We start from the raw sequence: 22,216 nt of genomic DNA on the forward strand, positions 1-22,216 counted from the left end.
CCTGAGATTTAAGGGTTCTGTTATCGTCCAATATATCTTTATACGTGCCAAATTTTAGAATATCTCTTCTATTTGAGGCAGTTAGGGGCTCCATAATAGAAAGCCAATTTGGTACTTTCACATAGAATCGCTGCCTAATTTCTTCCCATGTTTGAATAAGAGTCTCCCATACTTTGTGTTTATGAAAATATGATTTTTTTTTATTCTTTAAATCCCATAGATGGGCGTGCCAACCTTCCTGTAGATCGTGGCCTTCTAACATCAAAATTCTCTTGTTTTGCAATGTAACCCACTCTTTAATCCATACTAATTTAACCACCTTTTGATACACTTCCCAATCAGGGAGTCCAAAGCCACCCATATTTCTTTTTCCTTGCAGTGTCTTATATGAGATCCTTGCCTTCTTTCCCTCCCATAAAAAATCTCGCACCTTCTTATTCAGATCCAAAAAGAATTTTTTGTCGAGATTCACTGGTATAGTTTGAAATAAAAAGATGATTTTAGGGAGGATATTCATCTTGATTGCTGCAATTTTACCTGTAAAAGATAATTTTATCGATCTCTTCCTTACTGTTTTGCTCTTCTTCCCCTCCTCTTAGTTGGTCTAAAAAATCCTGTGCTACACTTAAGCTATAAATTTTAATTTTTCTTCCCTGCCATGAGATTAGCATCCCCTCTCTCAGGAGCCATCTAAATATGATGTTTCTTCTGTTCAATTGGCTCATCAGAAATCTGTAATTTTTTCTCACTTCCCTCACTCTTCTTGGTACTTGTTTTAGGATATTCACCTCCTTCCCTTTGAATACAATTTGTTCTTCCCTCGCTATGTTATATAGAATATCCCTCACTTTCTTTCTGGCGAACCTCACGTGGACCTCCCTAGGAAGCCTATTTCTTCTCACATAGTTTTCAAGATTTTATATTGTTCTCCTAAAATCTTGTCTATTTTTTCCCAGATCAGCATGCACCTTTAACTCTATTTTCCTTTTTCCCCTCTTCCCCCTCTTTCTTTTCCTTCCCTTCTCCCCTCTTCTCTCTCCCTCTTCTTATACAATACAGTACAATACTAATATGTTTAGGTATGGTCTTCCCAAAACCTTTGCTAATATACCTTAATTAATGTTCTAAATACTAATGGTCTTATGCTATTATTGTTATCAATTCATCAGCTTATATTTTTCTAAAATTAACTTAAGTTATATATTTTCTATAAACAGTAAATTACTATAAACAATAAATTACTATTAAAAATATAATCAACAATCAAGATCTAATTCAGACACTTATAGCAGTACACTTAAGGAAGGAGCTATGAAATATGGACAGTAATAAATAATCAATAATTACTAAGTATCCCAATGTACTACTTACTATTATATTATAATTAATTATCAAGTTAATTAGATAAGTTTAAATAAATATAAATTATTTGTCTGTCCAATTAATTATAGACATAAATATAATAGCTATAAATATAATAGATAGGTAGATATAAATATAAAATTATTCACAGTGTCTTTTCACTTGTTGCTTGCTTTTTAATTATCCCCTTTTCTGATTAGTCAATAGGAAATTCAAGTGTAGATCGCTTATAGTCTTTTCTTTTGGAGAGTTATTCCTCCCGTTGATATTTCAAAATGACGATTTCAAATCTGCTATGTCACTTTTGTGTAATTCCACTTTTGCCGGTCCACACTTTTTTCTCCATTAGAACAGCTCTATTACAGGTGAAGCTAACACCTCACAGTCACTTCTCTTCACTTCTCTGCTTTCCGAAACACTCGCCTTCTCAATCGTTTATTTTTTTTCCGCTCCTCCGGTGTTTCCTACTGGTCTAGCTTCACCCTCGCCGTTTTACTCTCCTCGTTATTTGCCGCCTGCTGCCTCTGTGAGTCTCTCTTCTTTTCAGCTGTCTCTCGGGCTCTAAATTCTTCTTTCTTCTCTTATCCAAAAGTTTTATGGTGTTTTAAACCTCTGCTCTCACCGCTGATCTTCCCACCGTACTCACTCTCTGCTTCCTGCTGTTTCGTTCGTTGCGTCAGACCTCTGGGCCAGCCATGGCAGCTGCCTTTTTTCCATGTTTGGATTAAGGATCCTTCTTGGTGTGGTGGGAGACTGCACCTCTCCGCACCTCTTCCGAAGGCTCCCCTCTTTCTTACCGGTCTCACCAAGACCAGTCCTCCCTTTAACGGGTGCCACAACGCTGGAAATTCGGCACTATTTCCCCGTGCCGCTTCGATCCGCGTCACCACCGGAAGTCTCTGTTATTTCCTTAATAACTTTATCCTGCATTGGTATTTTCTCATTTTTCCAATTTTTAGCAAACACAATTCTAGCCGCTGTTAATACATTAACAATCAAATATCTCAATTCTCTATTATATATTTCAGGTATAGTCCCCAATTAAAAAAATATCTGGTTTAAAATCTATGTGTTTTTTTGTCATTTTTTCCAACCACGTCTGGATTCTAGTCCAGTATCTTTTAGTTTCTACACATGTCCACCACATATGGTAATATGAACCCGGTATCTGATGACATTTCCAACATTTTTCGGATTTATTCTTTTTTTAAAAAAATATCTTTATTAAATATTTACAGTAAAATTGACACATAATAATGATTGGAAAACAATATAAGAAATGAAATGTAAGGACACATAAACACAAGACTAAAACGAAACAACAAACATGACTAACTGAGAGTTAAACTCACTTTCCAATTAATATTAACTAATATCATCCTAACCAAACATTTCAATACAATCAAGTTCTTTTAATTATCTACAAAACAATTGTCCTGTTTTTTTCAAGATTATAAAGAATTATATAGCCTATTAAGTATCTATTTAGTCTAATAAAATGATCATATCACCCTAGGTTTAACCTTTTTTTAAGCCAGACAAAGCATCTGTCCCAACTTTTATTATATATTGAGTCTTTCTTATCTTTTAATATATATGTTAACCTGTCCATCTCAGCACCTCGAAGAATCTTATTTATTATCAGATGGTCGGGGGGCGTATCTGCATCTTTCCACAGTTGGGCAAATGCCATTCTTGCCGCTGTTGTGACATGGACAAATATGTACCAATCCTTGTTGTCAATGTGGTCCGGTCTTATTCCTAGTAAGTAGAGGTCTGGGTGAAGGGGAAAGCTCACACCTGTTATTTCCAGCAGCCACTGCTGTATTTTTCCCCAATAATGTCTAGTCGACGGACAAATCCACCACTGATGGAAGAAAGTACCCTTGGCTGACCCACATTTCCAACATCTATCAGAGGATCCTGGGAACATCTTAGCGATTCTGGTGGGGGGGAGATACCAACGGTAGATCATCTTATAAAAGTTTTCTTTGAATGAGGAAGAAAGGGTCAATTTCATAGTTTTGTTCCATACATTTTGCCATGCATCAAGCTGAATTGTTGTTCCAATATTTCTCCCCCAGGCAATCATCGTGTCCTTTACAATCTCCTCCGCCATAAAATTGGATAGAAGAAAATTGTAAACGTTGGAAATAAATTTCCTTTGGCCACTTAGGAGAAACTTGTCAAAAGTTTGTAAATGAAGGGAAATACCATGTTCCTGTCTATCCCTAGCGAATCTAGTTTGAATTTTCTCATAGGACCACCAATCTATATTTAATCCTCTAGTTTGGAGATCGGCTCTAGGTCTAAGTCTCCCGACTTCATCCAACAAGTCACCATAAACCCAGTTCCTCTTTGTGTTGTGCACAGTCGGAAGGGTCACTGCCTCTAACGGAGACACCCATTTAGGAATCTGTGTGTAAACTTGCTTTTTCACCATTTCCCAAACCCTTAATAAAATGATTTGTAAAATATTTGGATTGTTTGTCTTTCTGAGACCACAAAAAGGAATGCCATCCCTGCTGCAAATCATATCCTTCAATTGCTAAAATGCGCTTTCTTGAGAGGATCACCCAATCTTTTATCCAAACCAGGGATGAAGCTTGGTAGTAAAGCTCCCACATAGGGAGTCCCAAGCCGCCCCTTGTTTTGTGCTCTTGCAGCATTTTTCTTTTTATACGGGGTTTTTTACTCTGCCAAATAAATTTACTTAGAATTTGGTCTAATTTCCTAAAAAGAAATTTATCCAATCTTGCAGGAGCTGTTTGAAATAAAAAGATCCATTTCGGTAAAACATGGGCTTTTATTGCGGCAATTCTACCCAAAAATGAGATCTGAATATGCCGCCATCTCTCCACTTTGTTCGCTGTGTCTATTAATAATTTAGAATAATTGAGCTCTTTGATAGAAGAACATCTATTTGTAAGACAAATATCTAAATATTTAAGTTTTTTGACACAATTAATCCCCATAATACTTTGGATCTGTTCCTTTTGGGCACCTGACAAATTTTTTGTTAACATTTTGGCTTTATCCTTATTGATTTTTAATCCCGCTATCTCCCCGTCTAATTTCATAAGTAATTTTGGTCCCGTATTAAGGGGATCTTCTAATATGAAAACCAAATCGTCGGCGAATGCTTGGAGTTTGTATTCTTCCCCTTTAACTTTTAAGCCCTTAATTTCCGAATCCTGCCTAATCGTTTTAAGAATAAATAGCAGCGGTGAAAGAGGGCATCCTTGTCTGGTACCTTTATAAATCTGTATCTCATCTGATAGTGATCCATTAAACAATAGCCTTGCCGACTGTTTAGAATAGATGGCTTGAACTGCCCTTGTAAATTGAGACCCAAAACCCATCACTTCCAATTGTTGTATTATAAAATTCCAGCTGACTCTGTCAAAAGCCTTTTGGGCGTCCAGAAAAATCATTACCATTGGTTTATCAGAGTGTGTCTCATAGTATTCTAAGGCATTCAATACCAGCCTTACGTTATCTCTTAGGTGCCTATGAGGCAGGAAACCATTCTGGTCTTGGTGGATAAATCGGGACAGGAACACCTGGAGTCTCTCAACTAGTATTGTCACAAAAATCTTATAATCCACATTCAGGAGCGAGGTTGGTCTATAGTTCTGGATCAGAGTTTTATCTGTTTTGGGTTTCGGGATTAGGGAAATGTAGGCTTCTGTCCAGGACCGGGGTATCCTAGAATATAGTAAAACCTCATTAAATAGATCTTTAATATGCAAACTAAGTGAGTCAAAGACTCCTTTATAAAATTCATTAGGAATCCCATCCAGTCCTGGAGTTTTGCCATTGGCTTGTTTCTTGATAGCTACTGCTATTTCTCCAACTGTAATTTCTGCATTTAAAATCTCTTTACAGTGATCCGGAATCAACTCCAATTGTAGATTCTGGAGATAACTCTTGAGTTTATCTTCCTGATAGATTTCTTGGCTATATAAAGAGGTAGAAAAATCTTGGGCCACCTTTGCTTTTTGCTCTGTAGTACCTACCAAATTTCCCATAGAGTCCTGTAAAAATTCAATCTTTCTAGATTCTGCCTCTTTTCTTAATCTATATGACAACCACCGGCCCGGCTTGTTAGCATGCTCAAATTGATTTTGTCGACATTTCCGGATTTTATTCGCCAAATCGTTTTGGTCTAGGATAGATAACTCATGCCTAATCAAGTCAATTTTCTCCTTAGTCAAATTATTATGCGGATCTAAATGCAGTTCTCCTTCAGCTTTCTCCAATTCAGCCATTAACTCAATCCGTTTGGCTTTCTCCTTTCTCCATTTGGTAGCTGTATATTTTATTACCAATCCCCTAACTACTGCTTTAACAGTATCCCAAATATTTTGAAGGGAAGTATCTTCTCTCTTGTTTTCGGTAAAAAAATGATCTAATTCTTTTTTAATCATATTTATAAATCCCTCGTCTTTCATGATCTCAGCCCTCACAGACCATCTCGCTCTTCTAGTGGACCCCTTCCAATTTGTTACCAGAGGGTGGTGGTCTGCCCATATATTCGTCCCTATTTCAACCGAATTTATGTCTTCTTTCAGATCTGATGTCGACCAGACCATATCTATCCTGGACCATGATCTGTGCCTAGGGGAGAAATATGTAAAGTGCTTTTGCACAGGATGGAAGTCTCGCCAGACATCTCTTAACCCTATTTCTGTTTTTAGGTTATCCCATGTTTTAGGGAGTACCTTCCTATGCCCTTTTTTATATTTAGGCGAGCCCTTTCCTGGATCATAATCAATTGAAGTATCAGCAATCGCATTGAAGTCACCTACTATGCATACATGCTCGTAATTTAATTCATTGATTTTTTCATACAAATCTTTAAAGAAACCCATTTGGTTAACATTAGGGGCATATATATTTACTAACAATACTATTTTTTGGCCAATACTAATCTCTAACATCAGTATCCTACCCTCTGTATTTATTCTTGAACATTATGACTATTCTCGTCGGGGGTAGATGCCACCTGTAAAACATCTTATACAAATTTTCTTTGTATGTAGTTGACATTGTCATTTTATAATTTTGCAACCATAATTTTTGCCATTTCTCTAAGTCAATTCCATGTCCAAAGTTTTTCCCCCAAGCAATAATTGTTTCTTTAACTTGTTCTTCTTCCAGCTTGACCTCTAATAAATGTCCATATAGTTTTTTAATTATGTTTTCATCAGTACCTGTTAAAATTTTATCTAAATTAGTCAAATTATTATAAAAACCTTCTGTCTTAAATCTTTATCATATTTAGACTGTATTTGCAAATAGGAAAACCAATTCATCTTTATATCTTGTTCTTCCATTTCTTGCATAGATTTAAGTTCACCCTTTTCATTCAATAATTCATTAACAATTTGTTCCTTTCTAAACGTTATTGAATATGAGAATGCTTCAATAGTTGATAACCAGACTGGAATTTTTAAATAATATTGTCTTTTGGTCTTCTCCCAGTTTAGTAACAAAGCCTCAGATATAAAATGTCGTCTAAAATACCCCTGTGTTTTTGTTCCCTTGTACCATAAAAAAGTGTGCCAACAACAAATCATGTCCTTCTAAAGTCAATAATCTAGTATTTCTTAACATTATCCATTCCTTAATCCACATCAGACTTGTTGCTTGATAGTATAATTCCCAATTAGGCAGGCCAAATCCACCTCGTATTCTAGCATCTTGCAACAGTTTTAGTTTTATCCTCGCTTTTTTGCCCTGCCAAATATATTTCAACACTACTTTATTTAAATCTTCAAAATACTCTTTCCCCAACCTAATTGGAATCATCTGGAACAAATATAGAATCCTAGGTAATATATTCATCTTAATCCTTGATATTCTCCCTATTAGTGATAGCTGTAAATTTTTCCACTTTGCCAAGTCCATCACCATCTGTTGTTTGAATTTATTGTAGTTGTTCTCTTTGAGTGTACTACATCTTGCTATCAAGTATATCCCCAAGTACTTAACCTTGTTTGTGACCTGCATCTTCAATACTTCCGCTAGTTCTTCTTTTTGTTTTATTAACATATTTTTTGTCAAAATCTTCATTTTGTCTTTATTTATTTTCAAACCTGCTATTTTCCATATTATCCTATCTTGTCTATCAATTTAATTGCTGATTCTAATGGATCTTCAAGAATAAAAACCAGGTCATCTGCAAACACTTGTAGTTTATATTCTTCCTTTCGAATTTTCATTCTTTTTATGTCTTTTTCTTCTCTAATCTTTCCGTTTAGCACTTCTAATGTTAACACAAACAACAAAGGTGACAGTGGGCAGCCTTGTCTCGTTCCTTTTTTTATTTCAATAGACTCTGTCAATTCTCCATTTATCATTACTTTTGCTGTTTGTTTGTGATATATGGCTTCTATGGCTTAAATAAACTTTCTACCAAAGCTCCAGCTGCAAAAGCATAAATTGCCAATTCACATTATCAAAGGCTTTCTGTGCGTCTAAAAATATCAAAGCCATTTGTTTTTCAGGATGTGCCTCATAGTATTCCAAAGTATCCAGAATTATCCTTATGTTATCTTTAATCTGTCTTTTTGGCAGAAACCCATTTTGATTGGAATGTATAAAATTATTTAAATATCTTTTGAGTCTTTCTGCCAATATTGAAGCGAAGATTTTATAGTCAGAATTTAACAGGGATATAGGCCTATAATTCTTGATTTGTTGTGGGTCGGTATCCTCCTTTGGAACAAGTTTAATATATGCTTCTGACCATGACTTGGGTAGTTTCATCTTTGACATAACTTCATTCATGACTTCTAACAATGGGAGACTCAACGCTTCTTGTAGTGTCTTATAATATTCCGCTAGCAATACATCCGGGCCTGGTGCCTTCCCATTCTTTTGTTTTTTAAGTGCTTCAGTTAATTCCATCATCGTTATATTTCCTTCTAACATCATTTCAGTATCTTTAGAGATCTGGGGTAGATTCGCTTTCTGCAAGTATCATTTAATATCTTCCTCAATAAGGGTGCCCTCCACAGGGACTCATGCGCAATTGTTAGCCCTGTTGGACTCGGGGTGCACTAGGTGCATAATTAGCCCCAAAGTAGTGGAGGAAATGGGACTGAGACTAAAAACTTTAAAAAGACCCATTGCATTTTGTCAATTAGACGGGTTGATTGCAGGAGGGGGCCCAGCTAGCTTCATGACCGAACCCCTTGAACTGCAGTTGGGAAATCATGTAGAGAATCTCAGATTTATTGTAGCCCCTGGCATGGAAAGACCCCTCATTCTAGGACTGCCCTGGCTTCGCAAATGGAACCCACGAGTAAATTGGAAGACGGGGGTCCTGCGCATATGCACAGCAGAACCAGCTCCGGAAAAGGAAGCCCCCCCCCCGAGGGACGACATAAGATCAGAAAGGGTGGCAGTAGCTATTAACTATATTGAGGGAGAAGAAAAAATTCCAAAGGAATATTGGGATCTCAAGGAAGTGTTTAGCGAAAAAGCATCAGATGCTCTGCCTCCCCACTGAGCCACTGACTGCACCATTGAAATACTCCCTGGAGTGAAGCTTCCCAAACCAAAAATTTACCCCATGACACCTCGAGAATTGGGGGAATTGCGGAATTTTATCGACAAAAACTTAGAACGGGGATTCATCGAAAGAGCCAAACCCAAGGTGGTGGCGCCAGTAATGTTCCGAGAGAAGAAAGATGGATCCTTCCGTTTAGTAGTTGATTATAGAAACATAAACGCAATTTGCGTAGAAAATGTCTATCCCCTCCCACTCATGAAGGACATGTTAGCCCATCTAGGGAAGGGAAAAATTTTCACCAAACTTGATTTAAGAGAGGCATACTACCGAGTGAGAATAAAAGAGGGAGATGAATGGAAGACAGCATTTAATTGCCCACTGGGATGTTTCCAGTTTAGAGTACTCCCTTTTGGACTACAGGGAGCCCTGGCTGTATTCATGCAGTTAATCAACGAAGTGTTGCACGAGCACCTGTTCAAGGGGGTGTTGGTCTATTTGGATGACATTCTGATTTATTCTGACAACATGGCCGACCATGTAAGACTGGTTCGAGCGATCTTGAATAAACTCAGAGCAGCTGAACTCTATGCCAAACTTTCTAAATGTGAATTTCACCAAGACAAAATCGACTATCTTGGATATCGTATATCGCGGGAGGGAATAGAGATGGACCCGGAAAAGATCCGGGCAGTGGTGGAATGGGCCACACTGCGCACCCGTAAACAGTTACAGAGTTTCTTAGGGTTCGCTAATTTTTATAGACAATTTATCCCCTCTTTCGTGAAAATCGCACTGCCAATTACAGACTTGCTAAAAACCAAAGGGGAAGTAAAACCCAAACCCTCGAAACCATTAGAATGGACTATGGAATGTCAAGCTGCTTTCGAAAAACTGAAACGACTGTTTGCAGCTGAACCTGTGCTCAAACACCCCGACATGGGACAACCTTTTGTAGTATAAGCCGATGCCAGCGACGTCGCTGTGGGAGCAATACTCTTGCAAAACAATGAAAACGGGATATTACAACCCTGTGCTTACACGTCCCGTAAACTATCAGACACGGAAAGGAGATGGGCCATATGGGAGAAAGAAGCGTTTGCAGTTAGATGGGCGCTGTTAACATGGAGACAATTTCTAGAAGGGGCAAAACACCCTTTCGAGGTGTGGACTGATCATAAGAATCTAGAAGCATTAAAAACGCCACGCAAACTATCACCAAAACAGGCTCGCTGGGCCCAACACTTCAAGCGTTTCAATTTTACTTTACGTTACCTTCCTGGTGGAAAAAATTTCATGGCGGACGCACTTTCCAGATTGCCACAGTACAACAGCATAAAGAAGGAAGTGGTTCAACCAATGATCCCCTTGACGCAATTGGCAACACCTGTCACTACCAGAGCGCAGAGTAAAACCGAACCAGAACTCTCGGGGGATTTGCTCGAAAAATTGCGAGAAGAGCTAAAAACTGACGAGTGGTTTAAGGCCCACTTGAATGAATGCACACTTCGAGACGGATTAGCTTGGGTTGGATCGAAATTGTATGTTCCAGCCACATTAAGAACAACCGTATTGAGATATGCTCATGATGCCAAGGCCGCAGGACACTTTGCGTTTGTCAAGACTCTACATCTTGTTAAGAGACAATTTTGGTGGCCAGCACTTAAAAAGGACATAGAGACATATGTGGCTAGCTGTCCAGTATGTGCCTCAGCTAAAAGACCTCCAGGAAAATCCCCTGGATTACTGCAAAGTGTGGCTAGACCGAATGCCCCATGGAAAGAAATATCTATGGACTTTATTGTGGACTTACCAGAGAGTGAGGGCTGCTCTGTCATTTGGGTAGTAACTGATCTGTTTTCCAAACAAGTACATTTCATCCCTTGCTCAAAGATCCCTTCAGCAAGAACTCTCGCAAAACTGTTTATTCGACAGATTTACCGACTACATGGATCTCCAAAAAGAATAATTTCTGACAGGGGTGTACAATTTACTTCCAGTTTCTGGAAAGAGTTTTTAAAGTTAATAGGCTCTGCCCAGGGGCTAAGCTCCAGTCACCACCCCCAGACAAATGGAGCCTGTGAAAGAACCAATGGGGTGCTAGAACAATACCTGAGGTGTTACGTAAATTACTAACAAGACAATTGGGTAGACTTGTTGCCATTTGCAGAAGTGGCATATAATAATTCCGTACACAGTAGCACCGGATTCACTCCTTTTAAGGTCGCATCGGGCCAGGATTTCGTACCCATTCCCGAGCTACCACAAGATGATCCTCAGAATCCCTCCTTGATGGATTGGATTGAGCAATTAAAGAGCACATGGGCAGTGACTTGGAAAGCATTGGATGAGGCACACTGGGCCCATAAGGCACAAGCTGATAAGAAAAGGTCCCCAGCCCACATTTATAAAGTGGGTGATAAAGTCTATTTATCTACTAAATACTTACAAACTACCCAGAAGTCCAAAAAGCTAGGGCCTAAGTATATGGGACCATTTCGTGTGATTAGATTGATTAATCCAGTAACAGTTGAATTGGAATTGCCAAAAACCTTGAGACGAATACATCCTGTATTTCATGTTAGTTTATTGAAACCTGAACACTCATCTCCCCTAAGGACTGATCAAAGCACCCCTCCAATTCCCATTCTCATAGAAGGGGAGCAACATTTTGAAGTTAAGGAAATCTTGGACTCTAGAAAACACCATGGTAAAGTCCAATATCTGATTGCCTGGAAACATTTTCCTTTATCTCAGGCTGAATGGGTGAATAAACGAGATGTCCAAGCTCCCAAGAAAATACAACAATTCTATACCAAATACCCAGATAAACCATAATTATTGTATATATTCTGTCTCTGTCTCTCTTCTTTCCTTTTATTTAGGAATAACGTCTCTTCTGCAAGAGGGGCTGAATGTCAGCCTCAGCTTTGCCTGCTTCAGCTTCCATAAGAAACGGGGGGGAGGGATTAGTTATGGAGCAGAGGGTGGGAAGATGCAGGAGGTGTTTTTTTTCCTTGTAGGATGTGTCCTCATAAGAAACGAAAGTGGATCTTCAAAGGGGACGGCTGACCAACTGCCCTACATTCCTGATGAATGATGCTGCCAGACGTGTTGCCACCTGACCTTTGGAAGACCTTTGGATTGGCTGATGATTTATGAACACGAGGGGAGGAGAAGCTTAGTAGATGCATTTCGCGCGTTTTGCTCACTTCCAGCTTTACCTGGGTTGCTATCATTTCATATTCAGTAAAAGTACTAAATTCTTCAAAATGCTTGAGTTTGGGGTTTTCTTTCCTGGATACTGAAGGAAGCATACCTGACACCTGCGGACAGTCTTTGATGCTCTTCCCACTATCTTATGTATGAATAGGCTCAGAGTCCTTGAAATGTAGCAAGTTGTTACTTTCTTTTACCAGAGGGAAAAAAAGATACAATATTTCCAATCCACTAGATGGCAGTGTTACTTATTTTCTCCACTTTCTCTTCTCTTCCTGTATCCAATACACGATAAAATGAAAATAGAGAGAAAAGAAAAATAAAAAAGTAAAACCAGAGAGAATTTGTGCTAAAAAGGCACTAAAATTTTAGCAATTAAGTAAATAAAACAGAAATCTCCAGTCCAATCCAGGCCAGTCCAAGTTAAAGAATAAAATCATCCATAAACATCCACAAATAGAGGTAAGTTGAAAAATAGGAAAAGCTACCTTAGAGTCAGGCTTAATTCCACCGTTTAACTTGTTATGTCTTCAATTTTAATTATGTTTTCACCTCAGGGTGTTCTTCAAATAATCTATTTAAAAGGTCTCTCACCGAGCCGACACACTTTCTCTCGATTTCTTTCACTCCAGAGCTGTCCCAACTTCAGCAGCTTAATGGCTGCCTCTTCGCTGCCAGAAAAAAGGGCTTCTCCTGGATCAACCAGGGACTTTGTGGTGTCCCTGGGATCAATAGGATGTGCCTTCCACTATCACCATCTCTACGGGATGGTGAGGTCCAAAAAGGACCGTCCAGCAGCAGATATCAACGGCGATCTTGGAGCTACAAGATCATCCATCGTACCATCGCGACGTCAGCTCCTCCTCAGGAGGCTGTGAGTTTGATACTAGGTAGTGGCAGATATTTTTCTCTCTGGGTGAAAAGAGAAAAGATCTGCTGTGAGCTCCTCATAGGCGTCAGGAAGGGCATCCAGCCAGTAAATGCTAAACTCAGTTCAGTCGACCCAACTCCACCTCAATCAAGAGATTACAGGATCATTTAAAAGAATTACTGTTATACAATACACTATGATGTCATTATAGTAATATCATAGTGTATTGTATATTTGCTCAGAGTCACAAATGAATAAGAGAAGACAAAGACAGACAACATAAAAAAAGAATGATGTTCAAAATATTTTTTGGGAGTTGTCTAAGAATGGAAGGGGCTGGAAAAGGGCAGAGGATTATGGATTTTTTTTAAAAAAAAGATATTGCATATCAGAATTATTCTTGATCTTCTTTTCTCTGATGCACTGATTCCACACAGCCCTTCAAATGAGTCAGAAAGAGCAGAGTAATATTCTCCAAGCAGTTTTGTGTATAGGTTAACCAAGTAGCCAAAGATTATGTTACAGTCTCTCCAAGAAATTCCTAAACCATCTTATCAGCATGGTTTCAACATGCAAAAGTTAAATACCAAAATTATCTATATTATCTCTGTATTGGAACACTAGCTACACCAGGATTTTATCAGGACAAGGCAACAAACTTATATAGCAGAACTCAGCTGCTGTAAACATCCACTCCACATAACGGGGAGTTCCACAGATACCTCCCCCAACAATATAGTAAATATTTGCAGCTACACACTCAGACAAGCTGAATGAATGAATAAATGAATAAACAAGCTAAAGACTCCAATAGTGATCATGTGACTGTGGGATTATGTGACTACATGCAATTTGCCTAACGATAGCAGTTAAACTGCCACAATTGCTATCATAACTCAGCATGGTCATTTGATGTTGCACAGAACTTAGCAATGGAATTGTCAGTCCCAATTAGCATTATTAAGTGAGGATTAAATATAGTAAATATGCAGCTTTCTGGGGATTATTTTAAAAACCAAAAGCAGTATAAATTCTGATTGCACTTTTCTTCTTTAAGTACAGCCAGTTATTTAAACTTTGATGTTTTTTCTAGAAATTCTAATTCTATAACTGGGGTCAGGGGACCTTAAATTATGTCAGAGAGGGCTGTAAAGCACTGTGAAACAATATATAAGTCTTTATTTTTCTTCTGGATCCATTTCTAATTCAGTTGAAATAAATATATTTTGTTCTTATACTTATGGATTTTTCACCAGTCTCTGTTCTAATCAGACTGATATTGAAACCCTTGTTTGACAAAGCCAACTAGTACAATATGATCATATTAATATTACATTTGTACTTCAATTAACTCTTACAAATATGTAGCAAATTGGCCATTATTTGCATATTGTAAGGTATTGTTTTATTTTCCACAGATTTAACCCAGACAAGACCAAGTGGCTGTGGGTATTGCCTCCTAAAGACTATGTTGATTGTCCATCCCTGGTTCGGGGGGGGGGAGAAATTGTCCCCCTCAGAACGGGTTCACAATTTGGGTGTCCTCCTAGACTCACAGCTAAGATTAGAGCAACATCTAGCAGCTGTGGCTAGGGGGACTTTTGCACAGGTTCGCCTGGTGCACCAATTGCGACCCTACTTGGATCAGGAGGCTCTCCTCACAGTCACTCATGCTCTTGTCACCTCACGGTTAGATTATTGCAACATGCTCTACATGGAGTGTGAACACTTGAAGAGTGTTCGGAGACTACAGTTGGTCCAGAATGCAGCTGCGCGAGCTATCATGGTTGCACCTAGATGCACCCACATTACACCAATTCTCCGCGAGCTGCACTGGCTCCCTATTGGTCTCCGGGCACAATTCAAGGTGTTGGTTATTACCTTTAAAGCCCTACATGACTCAGGGCCAGGTTATCTTCGAGACCACCTTCTACCGCATAGCTCCCAGCAACTGGTAAGATCCCACAGAATTGGTCTCCTCCAGGTCCCATCAGCTAAACAATGCCAGCTGGCAGGCCCGCGGGGGAAGGCCTTCTCTGTGGCTGCCCCAGCTCTCTGGAACCAGTTACCTCCTGAGGTCCGGACTACCCCCACCCTATTGGCCTTCCAGAAAGCAGTGAAGACCTGGCTTTTCTGGCAGGCCTGGGGCCATTGATCTCGCTGTTCAATCTTGCGAGATCCGGCCATGGATGGAGTGCATGTGTTTTTAATGTTTTTAAAATGCTTTTATAATGTTTTTTTTTTAATTTATGTTCATTGTTTGTATTATTTTTGTTGTAAGCCGCCCAGAGTCCCTTGGGAGTTGGGCGGCATAGAAATATGATTAATTAAATTAAGTTAAATTTAACATTACCCTCTTGTTATTCTGGAAATATATACACACATTTATTTAGTTATATTTTGATCAGGAGTCCAGAATCACTTTTGGTGAGATGGGTGGCTACATCAATATGATTATTAAATAAAAGTATGTGTCAATTTAAACTTGTATTTTATTGCTCAGACATGCAATTATATTCAATATATATAGAGGCATTATATCATTACTATTTAGAAGCTTTCAAATATAGTCTTAAATTAACATATTAGAAGAATTGAAAAGCTGCTTTTATATTAAAGATTGTGTTTCAATATACATATGCATCATCTTTGTCTAAATTTTAATTAAGCTTTATAAGAGCCATGGTGGCACAGTGGTGGCAGCACTGCAGGCTCTCTGCTGACTGACTGCTGACTGCAATTTGGCAGTTCAAATCTCACCAGGCTCAAGGTTGACTCAGCCTTCCATCCTTCCGAGGTAGGTAAAATGAGGACCCAAATTGTTGGGGGCAATATGCTGACTCTGTAAACCACTTAGAGAGGGGTGTAAAGCACTGTAAAGCAGTATATAAGTCTAAATGCTTTGCTATTGCTATTCTAATTCAGATTAAAAGTAACAGTGAAGAAACAGTGCAGTAAACTTACCATATACTAACAATTATTTGTCTAAGTAAATAAATACATAAATAAATACTAATTCTTATACTAATATTACTAATACTAATACTAATGGCTTGTATTGTTCAACATATTATTAATACTTCAGGAAATCACCAGAGTATGAAAATAAATTGCTTGGCTAGATTGTATCAAAATGATTATAAATGATTTATTTTAAATGATCTAATTTACATGATCTGTTTTTATTTTGCTCAACAGGCAGGAAATATATCAAATTATTACATATTCAGAAAAAGAATAGACAAGCAGATTTCTTGTTTCAATATTGTGTAAAACAATTCCATCATCCTTTAATTAGAGATTAAAATATAGGTGAGAAATATTAAAGTCTAACGGCTTTGTATTAATTTGTATTAATTCAAAGACAATTAATTTAGGATTTAATCTTTAAAAATGGATCCCTTCTGGCAAGGGATAATCCTTTCATAATATTTTCATTTTAGACCTCTGGAAGTATATTGCTAGAAATTATTATAGTTGGAATGGCTTTATCAGGAAGTTGCTGGACTGGGTTCCTATATTTTATACAGGCATCTCAGCCAACATCTCTAAAGATATCTAGGGAAAATGTCAGCATTCTGATGCTGCCATAAAAAGATGAGGCTTGACTTTTCACCTACTTATTTTCTCTGTAGATAATATCCCCTAGGAGATGGGATGGGAGGGGAGAACATTCCTGTGAGGTGAGGTCAGAAGACATCGAAACCTGACCCTTCCCAATGTGATGTGATGGCTATAAATTATGCATTTATACTTACCGTTTTATTGCAATAGTAAAAGTATCCAGGCTGTCATATGAAAAAAAAACCTTATTAAGGAAATGCCTTAATACTCTTTGTTTGCTTGCTTGCTTGCTTATTTAATTGGAAAGTACTGAAGGATATTTTAAATCTGATAATGTATATCATTTGCATTCAGAAACATTAGTCTTAAAAATGGTTGAACATTTTGTGTTGTCAAATATTATACTACGTATTTTCTGGCGTATAAGACGACTGGGCGTATAAGATGACCCCCGAATTTTCCTGTTAAAATATAGGGTTTGGGCTATATTCACCATATAAGACTACCCCTCTTCCAACGCACACCAAATAAAAATTAAAAAACTTCAACTGGCTCACCCACAATGTAAAAGCAGCTGTGCTAGACCCAAAATGGCCCCTGCAACAAGCAGGAACCTGACATAGCCACAAAAAGCCCCAAAAAAACCAACGTTCACACTTTACACACACAACACAACACAACTGGCTCACCCACAATGTAAAAGCAGCTGTGCTAGACCCAAAATGGCCTCTGCAACAAGCAGGAACCTCACACAGCCACAAAAAGCCCAAAAAAACAACTTTCACACTTTACACACACAAAATTCCACATACAGCTTTGTGAGATTTTGTGTGTTTGTGTAGTTAGAGTGAAACACCACAAAAACACACTAAATCTCAGAAAGCTGCACAAATATTATTTTATTTTTATTTTTATTTTTATCTGAAAGCTAAATTTAAAACTTCCTAAACTTTAAATGGCTAGGTCTAAAAAAGAACAACTAAAAAAAAACCCAATTAACTATTTTTTTTAAAGATCTCAAAGGGGAAAAAAACTTACCCAATAGAACAGGGGTCTCCAACCTTGGCAACTTTAAGACTTGTAGACTTCAACTCCCAGAATTCCTCAGCCAGCTTTGTTTTGCTGGCTGAGGAATTCTGGGAGTTGAAGTCCACAACTCCCTGCCTGCTTGATTGCAGGCAGGGAGTTGCTTGCTGATGGAATGGATTCAGGAAGCGAAGCAAGGCAAGTGTTGCGACTAGCAGCTAAGGTAAGCAAGCTGGAGGGGGAAAACTTTTTTTCTTCTCCATGGCTCTGGCGATCCCAGCTGAGTTGCCTGATTAGCAGATCGTCAGAGCTTCGATCGCCAGAGCCATGTGAAAGGAAAAAAGTTTTTTCTTTCTCCATGGCTCTGGCAATCCCAGCTGAGTTGCCTGATTAGCAGATTGTCAGAGCTTGGATCGCCAGAGCCATTTAAGGCTCGTCAGAGCCTTTCGGGCTGGTCTGCCTGGTTACAGGAGAACGACACCCGGCGTATAAGACGACCCCCAACTTTTGAGAAGATTTTCATGTGTTAAAAGGTCATCTTATATGCCAGAAAATACGGTAATTAAATAAGTAGTACTTTAAGATTAATTTCTTCTGAGACTTGTATATTAGCATGGAACTTATATTTCACCCATTTGGATGGAATTTCTTTTATGTCATAGGCTGCTCTTCTAGTGGAGAGTAGCCTGACATATTGATTTTCTTGATTCAAAGGTGGTGTCTCTTAAAGGAGACATAAATAATCCTGCATGTAAAATTTCATTTTTGTTGTCATGCTTTACTAGATTGTTTATTCTTTCAAGACTATAAAAGATCTTTTATCAACCTAGTATTCATCTATAGAGAATCATAAAAGTTTGGAAAGGGTCATTTGGACCATCAAATCCAATTCCCAATTAGTGAAGCACTCTGAATTAAAAGATTCCAAAAGGAGGCTGCCTTGACTCTGGTTGAATACATTCAATAAAAAGTATAAGGAGATTCTCAGTTATCCAGGTCATGGCTGTCCCAAAGGTACTCTTTCAAAGGCAACTAGACTTTGTTTTTCCTTGAAGACATTTCACTTCTCATCCAAGAAGCTTCTTCAAAGTTCAGTTGCCTTTAAAAGAGTACCTTTGAGATTCAATAAAAAGGATTTCACCATCACTCTTACTACTAGGAAGTTTTTTCTACAATTGAATTTTCCATTTTATAGTTTCATTATTCTGTGTCATACATTCTGGAATAAGAGAAAGAAGTATTGACTCTTCCAAGACCTTCAGGAATCTGAAGAATGTTGTCATCTTCATTGTCATCACTTTCCCTCAGTTGTATTTTCTGGAGGTTAAATTCTCATCACAGGCTTTGATTTCTAATCTCTTAATCATTGTTAATCTTCTCTGAATTTATTCAAAATTCCCTGAATGCTTTACTTCTAGTTTTGTGGCCAGAGGTGCACAAAAATACTCAATACTCTCATCAAATCAGAAAAAAGTCAATGCAACCTAAAATTAATTTACTTATTTTTGCATCCACATCACACTACAAACTCATATTCAGTTTGCATTCAGTTGCTCTTTCATCATTTTCTTGCAAATGAAATTAGCAAGCCAATAATATTTATTCTAAATCTGTGCATGTTCTCTTTGTCTTTATATAGTAAAGGGGGTCTATGGTGAAGAAAAGGTTGAGAACCATTGGTCTACAGCATTACTTGGTTCATTTGGACTTCTAAGCAGGAATTCATATTTTTAGTATATAAATGCAAGTCCTCTTTTCTTATACTTTTGTTCCTTTGGGAGTGGTGGAAAGTGTATGTTGTTTGGTAGGTTCCAAACATGGGAATCATTTTTACCAAATTGCCATATTAAAAAAGGATATACAGAGTTTCAGATTTAAAATCCTAAGATTGTTTACAGAAGGCATGGCTTTACCAGTTCCATTAACTTAAAGAAGGTATGTGTTTTCCTAGGTTCTCATAGTAGCTATTTATCAGTTTATTACAGTCTTAGACCAGAGACCAGAACAAATAAAAACACTCAGTAAATATACAATTAAAAATTCTAGTATAAAATAATAAATAACAACTAAAATCTATAATAAAATCAAGTCTATTAATTATACATGGTCTAAGTGCTGCTGCGTAGAATCTGGCCACTTGCACTGTAGTTATGGTCTGTTCATCCTTAAGCAGCCACTGAAGATAGGTAGTATCGGAAAGGCCAGGATATCTAGCAGTTATTGGCAGAATATGTTTTTTCCTAATCTCTGTGTAAAAGGGACATCTAAGGAGAATGTGACCCACAGTCTCCACCTCTCCTGAGCTGCAGGAACAGAGTGTCAGCCTTGAAAGCCATCTTTTCTTTGCATCTTTATTTAGTGCTGTGGGAAACTGGGAGGGGGGATTGTATGGAGTAGGGGAGATATTTAGCCATAATAACATTCTTTTCTTTGAGAATCAAGGACATCCTGCCCTGCACCTGGAGTGGAGTGACTGGGAGGCATCTCCAGTTGGGACGGTGCATTGATTGGACCATGTGATGGACATGTGGGTGCAGGGACTTGGACTTTCTTTTGGGTGGGGAAAACCTGGAAGCTTTCAGATTCAGGTTTTCCCAGATGTGCCAATATGACATCTCTGTAATTGGTCTGTAAATGGCAGGGCATAGTAGTTATGTAGTCCTAGAAAATTGTGTATTTAAAATAAAGAGGCATCAGGAGCAGCAGATAAGATGTTTCAGAATAGCACAGATATACCACAGTATTTCTTAACTCAAACATTTGTTGGGGAGGGGGAAGGGATGAGTAACTACTATGCAACCTCCCAAAAGACTCAGCTTCTTTCGGGTAGTACTGACAAAAGCAGTGTGCTTGTCCATGACAACTCTGAATCACATTTGGTTTCAGATCCATCTGCATATTTACAATTTTTCATTCTATCCTTCAAAGAAATGTTACAGGGTAACTTCAGCTTTAAAAATTTCCTACAATAAAAATTTGAACTTGAACTTAGCAATGTATGCCACTTCTTATATCCTACTTGCATTTCATAGTGTTGATTGCACACCGCCAATCACTAAATTCTATATATAAAGCAATTCAATTTCAGATATTCTTGGAATTACTAGCAGCACAACTAGCACTGTCTCACAAAATATTACCCACAAGTGAATTTACTAACAAATAACAGTTTGGAAATCTACAATCTCTTTTGAATTATTTTGATTTTATATGTAGACATTTTAAAAAGCACTGGATTAATTGATGGATTATTTGAAAAAATGGCACTTAAATTGTGAACACTATTTGAATTAAGAAATATATGTTGCTGGGCATCTGTTAAAATATTTATGTTACCTACTATAGTGAAATTAATGTATTTTTAATACAAATATACAATCTATTCAGTCTTAATTATATATTTCTTTTGTCACTACAGATTTGATGAGGAACAGCATCTTCTCGCAGAATTACAGCATAACTTCAATAAGTTTATTTTATGGTTAAATGAAGCCAGCAGTGTTGTCAGTATTCCAGCTGAGCCAGGAAATGAATATCAGTTAAAAGCCACCCTTCAAAAAGTAAAGGTAATATAATTAGGAAACCGTTGTTTCCAATTGTTTCTTTTTCCTTTCCTTTCCCCTTTCCCCTGTAAAATTTAAACACTATAAACATCTTGAGAAGCTTTCCCAGCATGATGGGTTACTAATGTGTTGGATTATAATTTACATTTGTCAACATTTCTAAGGTTTTCAAATAGGACTTCAATGATATTTTTTGGAATCATGTGAAATATAGTGTCAGATCCCTAAAAATGATACTGCCATTCAATTGGAAGAAGGGGGAGACTTGGATTTGATTTACTAGCATTGCCTGTGTCAACAGATATTTTACAACTTATATCCTGGCGCCAAAGAGCCCTGAGATCCTCTTTACCTGGAGGAATTTTTATGATAGCCATGTGGGTTGTTTCACGTTAAAGGATAACAGTGTGAATGCATGGTTGTTTGGGTTCTTAGGGAAACTAGTAAAGAAAGTATCTTCACACTTGTGTATTGGTTAAAATCTGCATTCTGACTTAAAGGGAGGGGACTCTACTGCTTTAATCCTACTTGTCTTTCCTAAGGGTATTCAAATCTTGCTTTAACTGGGTGGCTATCACTTCTGCTTAATAAAAGGTCTCTTTTGAACAACCACGTTTCAAGAGTTTTTACTTTCTTAAATTGGAAGGAGAGGCAATCCTTACATATAGCAATAGCACTCAGACTTATATACCACTTCATAGTGCTTTACAGCCCTCTCTAAGCAGTGTACAAAGTCAACATATTGTCCCCAACAATCTGGGTCCTGATTTTACCAACCTCAGAAGTATGGAAGGCTGAGTCAACCTTGAGCTGGTCAAGATCAAACTTCTGCAATATTGCATTCTAACCACTGTGCCACCATATGAAACAATGAAGTCTTTTCTGTTTATGACAGAAATGGATTGTCACAACAGAGAAATAGATTGAATATATGACATTAAGTTGTTGTCAACTCTTAGCAACCAAAATATTTTTAGTATTTATTTTTTTGAAAAACAGTTTTAAAATGATATATCATTTTTAGTCAAAGTACGGTTCTGAAAGAATTAGTGTCCACAGACAGTTTTGAAGAAAAATATTAGGTCATGTTTA

The 22,216-nt window shown here is 37.7% G+C and overlaps 1 protein-coding gene across 4 annotated transcripts in view; it reads left to right on the forward strand.

Moving 5' to 3' along the window:
* Window positions 1-22,216, forward strand: part of DMD (dystrophin) — a 2,041,544-nt gene that overhangs the window by 1,205,640 nt on the left and 813,688 nt on the right. For all 4 annotated transcript variants that reach the window (XM_087871305.1, XM_087871306.1, XM_087871307.1 and 1 more), the window contains one exon: window positions 20,980-21,127. In XM_087871305.1, coding sequence (XP_087727431.1) covers window positions 20,980-21,127 — 148 coding nt within the window. The remainder of the gene's footprint in view (window positions 1-20,979; window positions 21,128-22,216) is intronic.

The sequence above is a fragment of the Pantherophis guttatus genome, chromosome 5, assembly GCF_059756535.1.
Source record: "Pantherophis guttatus breed Tessera chromosome 5, ASM5975653v1, whole genome shotgun sequence".
NCBI classification, from domain to species: domain Eukaryota; kingdom Metazoa; phylum Chordata; class Lepidosauria; order Squamata; family Colubridae; genus Pantherophis; species Pantherophis guttatus.